Source organism: Anarhichas minor, unplaced genomic scaffold, assembly GCF_050575085.1.
Source record: "Anarhichas minor isolate MPS153535 unplaced genomic scaffold, ASM5057508v1 ptg000010l, whole genome shotgun sequence".
In the NCBI taxonomy this organism is placed as follows: Eukaryota; Metazoa; Chordata; class Actinopteri; order Perciformes; family Anarhichadidae; genus Anarhichas; species Anarhichas minor.
Genome location: NW_027466456.1, coordinates 12,379,024 through 12,394,640, shown reverse-complemented (window position 1 = coordinate 12,394,640; position 15,617 = coordinate 12,379,024). Strand labels below are relative to the sequence as shown.

General features: G+C 41.3%; 1 protein-coding gene across 1 annotated transcript; it reads right to left on the bottom strand.

The window, feature by feature from the left end:
• Positions 1-741: 741 nt before the first annotated feature.
• Positions 742-11,045, bottom strand: kank3 (KN motif and ankyrin repeat domains 3). The gene is made up of 10 exons (XM_076088646.1): positions 11,009-11,045; positions 8,688-10,475; positions 7,822-7,912; positions 7,348-7,581; positions 7,044-7,134; positions 5,854-6,073; positions 5,189-5,331; positions 3,710-3,910; positions 2,110-2,208; positions 742-1,449 (listed from the first exon to the last, which is right to left on the bottom strand). The coding sequence occupies exons 1-10, from the start codon at positions 11,043-11,045 to the stop codon at positions 1,387-1,389; spliced, it is 2,967 nt and encodes a 988-aa protein (XP_075944761.1). The 3' UTR covers positions 742-1,386.
• Positions 11,046-15,617: the final 4,572 nt, after the last annotated feature.

The following is a 15,617-nucleotide window of genomic DNA, read 5'->3' as shown; positions in this document are numbered from 1 at the left end:
GTGGTAAATTCACAAGCTACTGTGTGATATCCACATTAAAGCATCAATAATTATAATTCAACAATATGATATTCATTATTCTGAAACGGACCATTCTTTTACTTTTGTTACGTTTAAGTATATATTGATGCTAAAGCTATTTTAAGTCAAAGTAAAAGATGTCTATACTTCTTTACAAACCCTTCCCAGAAAAATAACTTGCTTCATCTATTTCGTGTCTATTAGGGTGTATCATGTTCAGCACACTCTATAAAATAGTATTGCGTTTTGAGACGACATAGCCACTAACAAATCTTGTAATTGCTTTTAGTTTTTCTAAAGACGTAGCAGTCTTCAAAATGCGTTAGTCTTTTGTAATAATTAACTTTAATTGTCTGTGTTTTCAGATGCAGTGACTTCAGGATTCATGTGTGTTCAGCCAAGGTAGGAATGTAATGTTACGATCAATTCACAATAAGCACACCGCCATGTTAGCTTGCTAAACACTGAGTTTGAATTTCAAATGCTAGTAGAAAAATGTAGCAAACCCAAACTAACTCAATTATCCAGTGCATCAGAAGGTTTACTAGAGAGAGATTTCACTGTTGAAGATGGTCTTTGTGAACGCCACCTCACTTAGTGCAAACAACAGTTTATCGTTGAAAACATGTTTGTTATGTTTGCAGAAACAACTGCTTTCCATCAACTTTTATGTAAATATGTTTATTTCAGACATGATTTTATATATATATATATATTCATATGAACATTAAATGCACGGACTGAAGGTGGAGAGGTTCACAGATCAGTTAGCCAAGGCAGGACAGAAAGAGCAGACGGCACCACACACCGGCTGTGTCGTCGTGTCATGTGACGTCTAAAGTACACACCGGACTTCAGACGGTCGTCAGGCAGAGTAGCCAGGATGCCTAACTAGGGAGCCTATAGGATACATTTTCTACAGCAGCGACATGTTACTTTAAGATTTACTACAAGACAGTCATGTATTGTGATGTCAGTGTGTGGGCTTGCATGGAAGATTATGGTTGAATTATGTTTTTTTTTATGTGCATCATATCCTACCGGTGTGTGTTGCTCTTAACAGTACAAATATTAGTGGAGTGCAAATAATTAATGCAATGGTCTCATCTCCTGTAACAGAAAACAGACAAGCGTTGGAGACCTCATTTAGATATGCTAGGAGCTCTTATTAGTCAAGAATATTATATAACCATTAACGACTTTTATGGAAAAATAATATTCTCATATTAACAATACTTATAAAATGCAGGACATACGGCAATATATAAATACATGTATGTTTTAGTCAATTCCAGTGGAGCTTTTCACAACTCGGATCCAGTTCTGTTGCTGGTCTGTCGGTCTGCATTAGCGGCCATGGTTCTTTCAGTCTGAAGGCCAGGACTTGTGGGAGCTGGTGGGGCTCCTTGGCTGGGCGTTCGGACTCCCCTGAAAGACATCAAACACATAAAATAATTAATTATTCTGCAAGGGATTATATTTTTTGAATTGTTCGAAGGGTTCAGAGCATTAAATATTAATGGAAAGGCGCCTTCATTGTTGACTTTTATTGGTTTGTTAATATTTTTTTTTTAAACTTAAATTGTATTTAAATTTTTTGTTTTTGTTATAAAGTAATCATTGAATTATTCAGAAAACACAATCCACGGGAGCTCGATAGCACCTATAGGGGGCAGCAGTGCCCCTTCAGTCAGTGCTGCCCACACCCATAAAGCCTGGAGTGCTGCCGAGGAACTGACCTGACCCACTTTAAATTAAACAGACATTGCTCACAATACCGTTATGTTGTGAGTGTGACCTGCCCAGACTTCAGCCTGCTTACATTTTCCCAGCAGATCACAAGCGGGTGGCTTTTTAACCTTTCAGCTTGTGAAACCAAAGAATTAAACTGCCAGCTAAACAGTTCACTCTTGACTCAACATTAAAAACCAAAGGGGACTTTGCATATTGCTTAAATAACGGCCATACTTGAACTCTACATAACGCTGTAACATTGTTGTTGTTTTTTAGTTCCGTTACCCGTGTCTTTTTACAAGTGTGACTACCCCATCTCTGCAGAGGAGGAGGCGTGTGGGAAGGAGGACTCACCACAGGAAGGGTCTTAGCATAGTTCATATGGGCGTAGAGCAGCACAGCTGTGTCGTTGTGAGACGCCTCCAGTGCGATGGACAGAGCATTGCTGCCATCCTACAGACGGAAGAGAGAGGGAGAAACAGATGTAGCAGAGAGAGAGCAAAAGTGAGTTTATTGACCCTTAAAACATGAGAGAATAGAAAACGTAACCGTTTGAGATTGACCCTGTGATCCACATTTCACACGGTTGTTCCTTTTTCAAGACTTCTCCGTCTTGATGAGTCACATCACTCTTGTGATGGATGTTGGGGCTCATTCATTCCCCTCAGTAAAGCCAAGATTGGCCTGTAAACAACCCCAACATCCATTCGTCCTGCATCCTCAGCATTTCGTTGATGTAATGGAAGGGAGACTCACCCTAACTAACCCATCCAGCATGTTCTAGCTAACGAGCTGTTGTGGTAGAACTCTCACACTTTGGCATTCATGTTCCACACATCAAACACATAGACCTATTTAGACAGTATTAAGCCAACAGAAATCATTTCATTTATATAATACTGAACCAAAAGTTGTATACCCTCACACCTCTAGTTAGAGGAATGCATAAAATTAAAATCTTTGTACATCTAACTCCACTGTTTCTTACGGTCATGGTTTGTCATGCTGTTTTTGTGTTTTCAGTACAGCGGAGATTGGGGCTTTCCCAAATGTTTTCCATGCCCCAATCCAGCTGTGCTGCACTGAAACACAATCCAGGAGCTGCCTGCGCTGAATGGTCAACTCATTCATGGCACAGATGTGAATGCTCAAATATCAGTCTGCCTGGCCTCTCTTCAAGCATTCAGACCGGTCCTCTGTGAAATCACTTTTGAACACACGGCTGTGCAGATTAACACAAAATGAAGCGAGAAATGTCACAAGCAGCTATGACAAGAGTTTCGGTTCAGGGTAAGATTTCGGCTGCTTGAGAAAAGGGAACGTTCCCACCGACACACTGATGCACTTACTCTACAACTATTTGGTACATTTGGTGAGTAATTTAAGTCAATTAGTTGACAAAATGATAAATCTTGCAAAGTCTGGATCCTTCAGAGTTTAAAAGTAATCATTTAGGATTTTTAAGATTTCTTTTAGGATATGAACAGTGGCTGCTGACATGTGGGTCATGTGATGAAGTATACAGACGAATCGTGTAAGAGCCTGCAGGGCATTGTGTCTGAAATCTGCAAATCTGCAGTTGTGAATAGAGGAGTTGTGGGTTTTTAATTCATCCCTCGGGGCTTGTGAGTGGCCCATTGACTGTTTCCTGTATACAGCACTGCTTTAAGCCGAAGGAAGCTGAAATTAATCTGATCGTGTCTCTTTAGCTCTCAGCCGATCTTGTTAATGAAGACAAACGCAGAAGAAAAGAGGCAGAAAAAGATGCAACAAGGAAACTGCAGAGACCAATTTCCCATGAGGAGCCGTTTCCTGAGCACAGATTAAGCTGAATCCCAGACGAGAACGTGCTCAGATGGTTTCAGCAGACAACAGTTGGCCTCCACTGTAAGCTCAGTGTAGGTTACTGAAAGGTGTCCTCAATGTGTGCATCAGCTAAATGTAAATGCCTTACATTATCAACAATGGATATGTCGCAACCAGGCTGTTCCAGGAGCAGTTTGACAATCTCAGCACGGCCATGTTCGCTGGCACACATCAGAGCTGTGGATCCCTCGTCGTCCTGCACGTTAACGTCGGCGCCACACTCCAGCAGCGCCCGCACCATCTCCTGCCGACCATGGCTAACAGCTAGCATCAGCGCTGTCTGGCCCGCCTGCAAAAGGTAAAGAATGCAATTTCTTCTTAAGAGAATACCGTATTGTAGAGCTTGTCTTATTGCATAGCCTATTTATTAAGTGATGACAAAATCACACCATTTACAGCTTGAAAAATATTGCAAAAAAACTAAAAACAACACTGACTTACTGATACCAATCATCCATTATGGTGATTTTATGTAAGGGCAACCTTGGCCGAAGTCGTTTTATACAACAGGGCACAGATTCTAAAATTGCATTGCATGCCTTGTGTTCTGTTCCCCACAGCAACAATAACAAGCGCCAGTAATTGAATTTATAGCATCACTGGATATAAATCCAGAGTCCTATGACTTGGCAATGTGAGAGCCTGTCAGGCGCTGTGTTCAAAACACAAACAACACACAACCTGATTAGATCAAGCAAAGAGATAAAACCACTTAAAAGGCAACAGATAACGCAATCCAACCTGCAACCAATTACTCATCTGGCTCTGAATAAAGAACTTCCTTACCACACAGGACAGACTCTTTTAACACTTCCCCCGTTGACGTAAACAGGGAACAAAGACGGCTTTTATCCCCAGAACACCGTTTTTTTTTTTTTTACCTTCACTCAAACTAGCAAGTGGGAATCAAGTAGATATTCGTTCAAAACCTGGTTTCTGTTTTGCCTTATCTAAAAAAAGATTAAGTCACATTGAGCTTCGTTGACACACTGTAAACCAGTGGGGAAAAAGCAAAGTTTAGATTCAACAAAGGAATTCTGTAAAAACTCAACTCCATCCAATGTAATGCTGGTAACAGCAAATCAGTGACTCATTCACATCACTTACACTCGTTCTTATTTGGCTGTAATGTTAGGACTCAATCCGATGTTTGGTTTTATAATGAATGTTTTCACATGAACGGTTTAAATAGGTTCAACTTTAACAACGCCAGCTGAGTCAGGATTGAGTCTTACGTGATGAAATGCTTCAGGCTGTTGGAGCTGACTACAGACTCGCAGTAAGTCTCTGGGTTCTTGTTTTTGCTCACACGTTTGTCACTCACACTTCTCAGGTGATACCTTTTTAAGTACAAAACTATCTTTAAAAACGATGTTGTGCCACAAGTCTTTCAGCTGTTAAAAGTGAACATGCATATTCAAGAGAGGAATGACTTCAGTAAAATGACTGAGGGAACATTGAAGGAGGAGGAACAGAAAGTGGCTACAAGCAGCACTTTGTGTGTGTGTGTGTGTGTGTGTGTGTGTTGTGTTCCCCGCTGAACTGTGATGAACTGATGATGACTTGCCTGGCTGGCCTTGGCGTTGACATTGCCCTGACTGAAGAGCCTCTTGACCACAGCCATGTCCTCCTCCTCCTTCACAGTAGAGAGAGCAGCCAGCATGATGGCCGTGTACCCCGCCTTGTTCTGCTTATCCACACAGCACATACCTGCAGGGAGCACATGCTTTTATTACTGCGCATTTAGGCATACATGCAAGTGCACAGCTATACAGAACACATCGCTACTTACATATAAATGCACACATACTTACACTAAGTTGCCAGCTAGGGAGGTACAACTAGCTCAAACTAATGCAGTATAACACGACAGTCTGCTCTGTTCCAGAAGGTACTATATGTTACAATCTGTTTCACATGGTCTTATAGGACTTATACAAATGTTAGCTTCTCCAACAGTACACAACACACTACCAGAAAGACTATTTAGCTAGTTTTTAATCAGAATATAAACATTACGTTAACAATATTTAAAGTCTTGAGCAGAGATATGTCACCGTTTATACATCTGGTAAAAATAAAAAAAGACCACTAATGGGCACCCGTCCCTTCTTTCCACTGACTCGCAGACCTGGGGTCTGTCGTTGGACCTCTCTCTAATAATTGGTCGGATTATTGACTGGATAAGACCTTCTATCGCGTAGAGTGGATTAGTTTCAGAAGGTCCCTGACCTGTGTCCAGCAGCAGCCCCACCACGCCGAAGTTTGAGTGGGAGACGCTGTAGTGGAGAGCTGTGTTGCCGTTGCCGTCGGTCATGTTGACTACATGCTCCAGCAGCGCTGACGACACCTCAGAGAACGCCATCAGATAGTCCGACACGCGGGGAGATTGAGCCGTCTTGGCGCTGGAGACACGGAACCACTCCAGCTGGACGGTGTGGGTGCTGGAGAGCTGAAGGCGACAGGGGGAAGTAATATATTATCTATAAGTATACATTACACACATACACAGCATCTGTAGGTAGAAAGTAATGAAGCTGTATTTTACTCAGTGCTTGAAATTACCTAAATACATTTAGTCAAGCAGTGTACTAAAGTACAAATTTGAAGTACTTGTACTTCAAATTTGTTTTCATTTAATCCAACGTCATCACATTTCAGAGGCAAAAATTTAACTGTTTTACTCATTTATTAGATTACTTTAGTTATTTTTTTCATATTGAGATTAATATAAATCAAAGTATAAATCAAATCAAACTGACGTTTTATTATCGGTTAAGATCATACTGATCCTTTATATACTGCTACTACCCGGCAGTATATAAAGTAGTTAAATTAGCTCCATCTTTACCAGCTGTGTCAGTGATGATCGCATTAATGCATCAATAATTATAATCCAATAATATATATTAATCTGAAATTGGCTACTACATTATGAGTACTTTTTATACTTTTACTCTAGTAAAAACTTTGAGTACATGACTAACAGAGTATTTTTACATTGTGGTATTGCTTTTACATTAGTAAAAGATTTAAATACTTCTTCCACCACTACCGCTTGTTTCTCACACACCTTTTCTCATGGTTTGGTGAACTTAAAAACAATTGTGTGAACGGTGTATTTTGGCAAAGTCAACGTTTATAGAAGCCTGACATTCCACAGTAAAGGGAAGCCGTGGATCGTTGTTGAGTTAGACTCAACATGAACCAGTTCATGAGCCCTTTCTCATTCTACACACTTGTTATTGTTAAATTAAGCTTATATTGTTCATAATTAATGTTTGCTAGTGCCAAATATATACCTTTACAATACAGCTTTCATCAACTTTAACTAATTACGATTTTGCGTAATTCCAACAATGAAGTGAAGTTAAATGTGTAACTCGGTGATAAATGGTTTGAAGAAGCATGCAGGGACGCACCACTTCCTTACTCTTCAGTGTCTTGATGTCATCGTTCAGGTGGTTCTTCAGAATGAGGCACGCTTCACGCATTTTTGAGCTCAGCTCAAATCTGCAACAAACACAAAAATGAATTTAAAACATTTAAAATTTACATAGTTTATCTTTCCCTGCATTACAAATGTATGTGTGTTTCAATGCGGCGCTCTTTGTCATCCAACATGATTTGGTAGCATTCACATTTACAGCACTACGCTTTTTAATCAGGAGCTCTGAAACTGAATTCATCGCTTCGTATTATTCCGTACTTTCAGTGACAACATACTTCTCTTTCACAGCTTCACATGAATAACTTGTGGCTCTCAGGGTTTCCTCATCAGTGTCGCTCTCGTCCAGGTTGATGTTTCTTTCCTCCTCTGATGTTTCGTCCTCCAGAGCCGCCTCATCATCTGTGCTGTCCAAGCACTCGCCTTCTCCACTTTCTCCAGAAGAACTCCCATCTTCCTCCTCCTCTTCTTCCTCCTCTTCTTCTTCTTCTTCACTGGATGTAGATTCATACCTGGGAGACACAAATATTTGCTGGAATACAGAGCAACTTATGCAGTTCACATTTAAGGCACTTTGATGGCGCTTTTTTTGGAAAACAACACTGCTGTTGGTGAGTAAAAAGGCTTTTGTGTCTTGCACTTCTAACTTGTGATCTGGACAAAGTGTTATTTACAACCTAGTCTAGACCATCTGTCACTCTTATTTTTTTTTAACTGTGGTAAAAAATAAAATACGGTTTCATGTTACCCACCCTCCATTCAGAATGCCAACGAACTGCAGGCTCTTCTTCTTCTCGCCGGAGCTACTCCCGTCCTTCCTCTTCATGATTGATTTCAGCATACCTGTTACCATAAAGGAAGCCGATGGATCAAATAAAGAGAAACACATAATCAGATCGTTTGGTTTACATCATGAGTTATAAGTCCATTGCTGGAGGATTGAGCCATCTTTTTAGAATACCTCATTTTTGTCTTTCTAGTGGTACTAATTATAAAAACAATTTGCCTTTTTTGTTTTTATAGTTTCAGTAAATATATTTCATATCAGTGTGGGCAATGCTTTATTTTCTGCAATTTCTGAATAGTTCATTTCAGGGAAAGAATAATGTAATTTGCAACTTTATATTGGGGGAAAAAATAGATATTTTCTTTTTAATTGGTAGACTTAAATAATCACCTAGTGAGTCTTTTAGCCAATGCACAAGAAATCAGGTTGTTGTGCAAGAAATGTGAGCTTACCCACATGCAGCCAAACAGCCAATTCAGCGTACACGTGTCCACTTAAAACAATGACTTATAAAATGACTTGGTTTTAAATGACAGTTATTTTAAGCCCATTCCTATTTCCCTTTAAATTAGTACCAGATTACATAGTGTGTAGTTTTACTCAGTTAGACGTTTCAGGGAACTTATTTGATATTATGAAATCTCTCCATTATGCTCTACTTGTTATGAATATTAAATGATGTTCTCTGGGATGCACTTACTAATGATGTGTTACATTTTTGCACCAATGTTATAAAGACAAAGAATTCTGCATTTGATGCATTTTGATTTGATGTCCTCACCCAAATGAACTTCGACCCTACGATGAAGCTGAATACCTTGAAGTTCTCACCTGTCTTGGTGTTGCTGGCTGCAGACTTCTCTCCTTGGTCTTCCTCTTTATTCTCAGCCATACTGACCACCTCCTCTTCTGGCGAGACCTTGTATTCAGCGATGGTCATCTGTCTCTTCTTCAGAACGGTAACTTTTTGCTCCATCTTTTCCTCAAACAAGTTCTCCCATTGGCACCCAGTGCTGACCACTGCAACAGGTGCTGGCTCAGCTGTTATCGCTACAGCGTCGGTCTGGGTGAATTGTTCGATCTTATCTGCTGTTAAGTTCTCCCCTACACATACATCGTTCACCTCAGGACGGCACGAAACCGCAACATGTTTTAATGCAGCAGTGAATGTCTCTACCTGGGCATTCACCATGTCTGGTTTGGCAAGAACCCCCTTCTCAAATGTGACTTTAGAGGTTTTCTCCTCCATCTGGACTTTAAGGATCCCCATGTCTTTGTCGGCCACACTCAATCGCTCCTCTAGAGCCACAATGGACTCTTGCTGGAATTTAATGGTGTCCTGTAAGGTATCAATCTCCCGCTGTGCTTCGCTGGTCAGCCCAAGTAGTGACTCCATAACCCAAACTTCAGCCTCTTTTGTCTCCACTCTGACCTGTACTCCTGCCTCTTGAACCACAGGGGCCTCTATTCCTGTGCCTTTATCACAAACATTTACCTCGGTGCCCTCAGAAGCATCCTTCACACCCTGGCTGTAGTAGAAAACAACAGAGTCCATTGGCAAGTCACCCCCAACAGCCACTGATTTCTTCTCAACAGACACTTTTTCTGGAGCTTTTACTGAAACTTTTGATGAAGGTTCTGTAGCTTTCCCTTCCTTCCCCTCAAATTTTTCAGTCAGCCTTTTCAGCTCACCAGATTTTCCGAGGCTTTTATGTCCAGGTGAGATTGGTGTAGTCAAACGACTGTGGATACTGTGGTCAGTTTGAAGAATCTCTGTGGTTTGGGTAAAAGACTCAGTGGACTGTTGCTTCTGCTGAGCCACCTCCTTGGCCTCTTTCTTCTCCTGCAGGGCTAACAGGAGCGTGTCTTTCTCTGCACGAAGCTTGGCCACCTCTTTCTCAAGCGCAGGAACACCCTTAACCCTCTCTTCCATCTCCTTCAGCTGTTTCAAGGCCGTAGCCATCTGCTCTCTAACCGTCTGCAGCTGGCTGGGTGGGATCGGAGTCATTGTGCTGCCAACTGCTGGAGTGCTGCGCCCAGAGGTCTGAGGACTGGGTTTAGTCCAGCTACTCTGCAGCGGCTGAGTGGATGGCGAGGGTAGGAGCTTTTTTGGAGGATCTGCGAGCTGGAAGCGCCCACCATTCTGGTACTGGTGAGTTTGTTCCTGTTGTAGCCGCCGGCTGGTTTCAAGAAGAGTCCGCTCCACTCTGGGGTTGCGCTGCGGTGGAGGAGGTGGCACTTTGGCTCCGGCAGACAGGGCAGGAACACTGATGAGGGTCACAGGGGAAAGACGGAGCCCCTCACAGGGTGCCGACCCAAGGCGGTTGCGTGGTGGCGGCGGCGGAGGAGCTCTGCCATCCTCACTGGCCGGGGACGACAGAGACTCTGTGGATGTCCAGCCACTGGTACGTCCTCCAATACTCCTCTGGGAGAGTTTGACACCTCGGCCAGTGCGGCGGGAACCAACGGGTGCCCGACGGAGATTGTGCCCACTTTCTATCTCTTCTACATATTTGAGGAAGTCCAGATCCAGCTGGAAACCATACGGAGTCTGGACGGAGTAGGAGCCTGATTGGTCAGCCTCCTCCTGACTGGAGTAGATGAATGGAGAGCCCAGATCTGAAACAACAGAACATGTGACCAAACAATATGGCTACTATCCCTGTTACCTAAATATGGCCTGTGGAGCACACAAAAGTTATGTTTACATTTCGTGTTTTTCAGGCATTGGGGCGATCCTTGAGGTCTAACAAATGCGTTAAATGTATTTCCAGTCTCATAAATCACTGGAATAGCGATTGTATTTTGAATATTTTAAATCCTTGTTTACAGTACATCCATGTCTACTGGCTTGGAGATAATAGTGTTCGTGTCAACCAACTGAATGACAATGTGTCTGACCTGTTGTTTTTACAATGTAAGCTAAATAAATACACATCAAACTATTTCAAATATATTTTGTTTCCTGCGGTTAAACAGCATTGTTAATGTGGTAAACTCCACAAACAGGCTACTGGCAGGTTAAAACAAGTCCATTTGATTTATTATAACAATACAGTTAACCTCATCTCAAAGAGAAGTCTAGATATGTTCACAGTCACAAAAGAAATTGGGATATGAGGTTTAAATACAAAAAAAAAACAGTTTCTTACCAGGCAGTTTTGGGTTAACTTGCACCGACTGAGTCATGTTTCAGGACTGGGACCTTTCAGCACACACAGCTTCAAATAAACACCTGGCTAAAGAGAACACAGTGACATTATTATAATAATAATAATAATAATGCATCCCATTTATATAGCTAAAGCTTCAGTGTGTAGAAACTTCTGGCAGTCAGGGGAAACACTAGCTCAACACTATTCACAAACCACACGACAGCTGCTCCATTAACGACAGCATCGCACCATCCAACTCCACTGAGAGACCACAGGATTCTTGTCACCACAAGACTGCTGAAACCTGACGTACGTACATACCGTTTCCTTTGGGAATAATGTCTGTGCATTTAGACACAAAGAAACTAAGGCGACTGACCAACTTGTACAACATCATCAACAAAGCTAAACACAAACATTATAAGAATTCCCCAACATTAAAAAGTCAACTTTTAAGTTGATGCATAAACTTCTTTTTCTGATATTCATCATCTTTAAGTTCAAAAAGTCTCAATAGAATAAACAAAGGTTTAAAGCTCGTCTTCGTTCAGTCATAATAACAATGTTCTTCTTGTGTTTGTTCCAAACAGACACTAAATATTCAAAAGCTTCCTGTGCTTCAGGAAAAAAGTAACAACAAGTGGGGAAAACCATTGAACTTTTTCTGGATAACCGTACACCAAGTACAGAGAAAAGAAGGACAACATGAACTTAAACATGACAGATTTGAACTTCAAATGAATGCTGCTGTGTTGAAGAGAAGTTCACCTCTCAGCCCCTCAGTGAGTGATTCATACAGCTGCAGTTCAGGCTGGTTCCCTCTTTCCTGCTCCACTCAGCCCTGAGAGAGAGAGAGAGAGAGAGAGACACACACATCCACCATCAGAAACATCACAGTGCAGCTGCACAAAGAGGAAACACTACAGCATATTGACCATATAATCATGAGTTATGTCCTTCACCAGTTCACCAGATCTAAACTCACATATTGGAGGTTTTGGACTGACGTGCAAAACACACTCCACCACCATCGAAACACCAAATGACTGAATATGTCGTGTAAGAATGGTAGTTAATCAATCCAGTAGAATCTTTGCCGAGGAGCAATGAAGCTGTTCAGGAGGATTGTGGTGTTCTTTTGTCACATTTGTGTAAATACCACACAGTGAGTTCTGCCCTTAATTTGGAGTCTTTTAATCAATTCCAGCTGTTTTTATTATTTATCATTTTTCTCTTTTGCAGAAATCCAAGTATTTTTTCATCTCAACATAGGACGAAGAGAAACATCTACTAGACCAGAGACGATGTGCCATCATGTGACAAGAGAAGGAGTTTGAGAAGCTAGAGAGCCGAGTATGAAAAAGCCTTGATGCTGGACAACAGGTCACTGATGTCAACTGTCACAAGGTGTGCATCCACCTGCACCACCACAAACCTCACAGGTGTGTTAAGATTACTGAGAAAGTTATAGACGTTGTCGTCCATGTGGGTCTTACAAAGCTGGTGTGTTTGGGGCATAACACCACTTTTAAAAATAGAGAAAGATTCATTAACACAAAACTACAGATGCACTGTGTGTACGTGTTTTCATATTTCAAAGACAGTCTCAGATACAGTAACTTGCCCCCCCCCCCCCCCCAGCGCACACACACACACACAAAAAAACCTCACTACATGAAGTGATTCATTTAGTTTTAAACACATACGGATATGTTTTCCAGCGGCCTCGGGCACATTCCTAACACATGCTGTTGTAACACGCCGGCTGTCCTTCTAGCTGACTGACTACTGATAACCTATGAACACACATCATGTGTCGTCTCAGACTGCAGCAGACAGACAGCTTATTGTCGAGGTTAAGACGACAACATTCAGAGAGACAGAGGACTAATTAGGACTAATTATATTCTAGACTAATTATGGAGAATAGATCAATTAAAATATGCAGTGGAAAGAAAAAGAATCTTCTGTTACTGATAACGACGTTTCTGCTCAGCCTCTGCTTATCAGCCACAGCTCTGTTTCCCCTCAGAGGGTCAGTTTCTACGCTCAGGTCAAACCACAGAGGACATGATGCTGCAGCGTCCGAGCCAGTCAGACACGAGTTATACAAGAACCTTTGGTTTACGTTGGGTCGAGCCAGAGGGAGGTAGTTTACCGGACTTTGAGTTTGTTTAGGATCGAATACAAGCCAACCAGAGTTTATAAATAAGTCACATGACTCAAAGATGGTCTATTTATTGGTGCAAATTTAGCAGCATGTAATCCAGCCTGGTTAGTATTAGAGGAGATGTAGAAGTTGAGACAAATCTGGCTTCAGTTTATGAAACTAAAACGCCTCGTCTGCACTCTTCTGAGTGCAGACAGAAATTGTTTACCCCGTTTCCCTCTCCCGTTATTTGGAGCTGTTCCGATGTCTCCAGTACAACCTCAAATGCTAGATCGGGTATCAGAGAGTAGCAGAGCCTATGCATCTATCCTATAGCACCCAGAGCTCTTCAAAAGATACCTGATATGTGTACAGAGACCAGACATAACTATGTGTATAAATGTATGTTTATAAACAGTGTGAAAAATAGGGGGAATAATGAAAACTACTGAGCATTAGTACGCTTTTAAAAGACATTTGGTTTTCCTACCCCCCACCCTCCTCCCCGACACGTAGAGCACAAGTGACGCAAATAAACACAAATGATGCCACTGTCAAACTTGCATTAGACAAGGCAAAAATAGTTTCCTTCCCATTTGGTGTTACATTACCATTACAGGGTTCCTAAAAGTTCAGGTTTTGGGAAGCTCTAGGCTAGAATTATAATGCAGACTAACCGAGTCCATATACAGGAATTGTATTATAAGATGAATCGCTGGTTTAACAGCACGAAACTGACAGCGTTGTCATGAAATAGTATCAAACTTAAATTCTTAAATAGTTTGAAGACACAATAATGTACTTGAATCCACAGCAGCAACCAGAAAGATGAGAAGTATCCATTTCTGTAGAACATTTATTCATGAAGCTATAAATGTGTTGCAAAGTTAAGTAGACTGTTGAACAAACTAAATAAACATCAAGTCCTCCCCACTATCTTCTATTCATTATCATCTATTTTATTATCTTCATTCTTCATTATCCTTCTTCTCATTTAAACATTTCTTTTCTCCTCTTTCTTTCTCACCTCCTTTTCACTCTTGGTCTCTTCTCCTCTCCCACATGACTCATTTCTTTTCTCACAGTCTTCTTTTCTCTCTCTCACAGACAGACAGTGTGCACACGCACGCGCACACACACTCCTCGAGTGTTTCTGTTTTTCTCTCTGATTTGATGACAGACAGCAAATTACAGACCTCAGGGAGAAGCTGCATTCCTTCTTTCTACACCCCCCGACTCCTGACCAGCCGAGAGCCACTCTGTCAAGTCTCTGTCTCACTCTCTCTCTCTCACACACACACACACACACACACACCACTGAGTGGCAATGTTCATAATAACACTTGCACAAGCCAAAAACAAAATAACAAAAAGGCCCATAAAGGCATGTACGCGAGTGCACACAGCAACAGAAACACAGTGCATGTATTCTTACACACACACACACACACACACACACACACACACACGGTCACATGATCCTGCAGTCAGAAAGAGACGATGCACAGCTACAACACATTGTGGGCATATCACCTTAATTTAGTAAGCGCTAAACTGTGTTTTTCATTATTCTTCAGACTCACTAAACAGCCTTAGACGTCTGTATGTTCCATGGCTACAAATTACATGACATTCTTCAGTTTTAATGTAACACTGCAATCAACTTTAAACTGCAGCTGCTCACAAGTCAACACTACAGTCGCATTTCCTCACATTGCAGCCACACAATAATCTTCCATGTCTGCCGGCACTATCTGCAACTAAAAGTCATTTGTTGAAGGACTCGTACAGTGTCATTTTATGCTCCCAAAATGTCCAGAATTCAAACGTTGGTACTAATTACATAGAAAATAGACAGTTTTCAACTGGTGCAATTCTAATTAATTAATTCCAATTTATTTCTAGAGTAGCCTCTTTTATTTATTGCACAGCGAGGCACCTGAACATGCAGAACTTAAAACTTTTCCCACGGGCAAGCAAACAACTATGGAAAATAAAGTTTTTACATGACTAAATAATTCAACGTGTAGCAAATAAAATGATTTAGACATTACAAACCTGTTGCCTCCCTGTTGATCTAAAACTATTTCTCTGGAGGTTTGACACAAAGTCAAACCTGAAACGTTCGAAACACAACAACAAAAGTCTATTTCAATTTAGACTGTGATGGATGTTTATAACCCGTTAGAATGACTTTGCTTGTGTTCTTTTCCTTCCACTGCTGGACGTTATTGTGTTTGCAGATCTCAACAATTAACTTTAGTAAGTACAGTTTTATTATCCCCGAAAGGAATTATGGACACATCCCGACTGAAATTCAAGCAGCATTCAGGATTATTGCGCACATTTATTTCTATAAAAACATCGATCTGTCAAATACAGAACAGTTCGTTAATGATTCAGTTTCCCCCCTCGTGTTCAGTAGGAACATGTGACGAGTGGAGAATTAGCACGTCG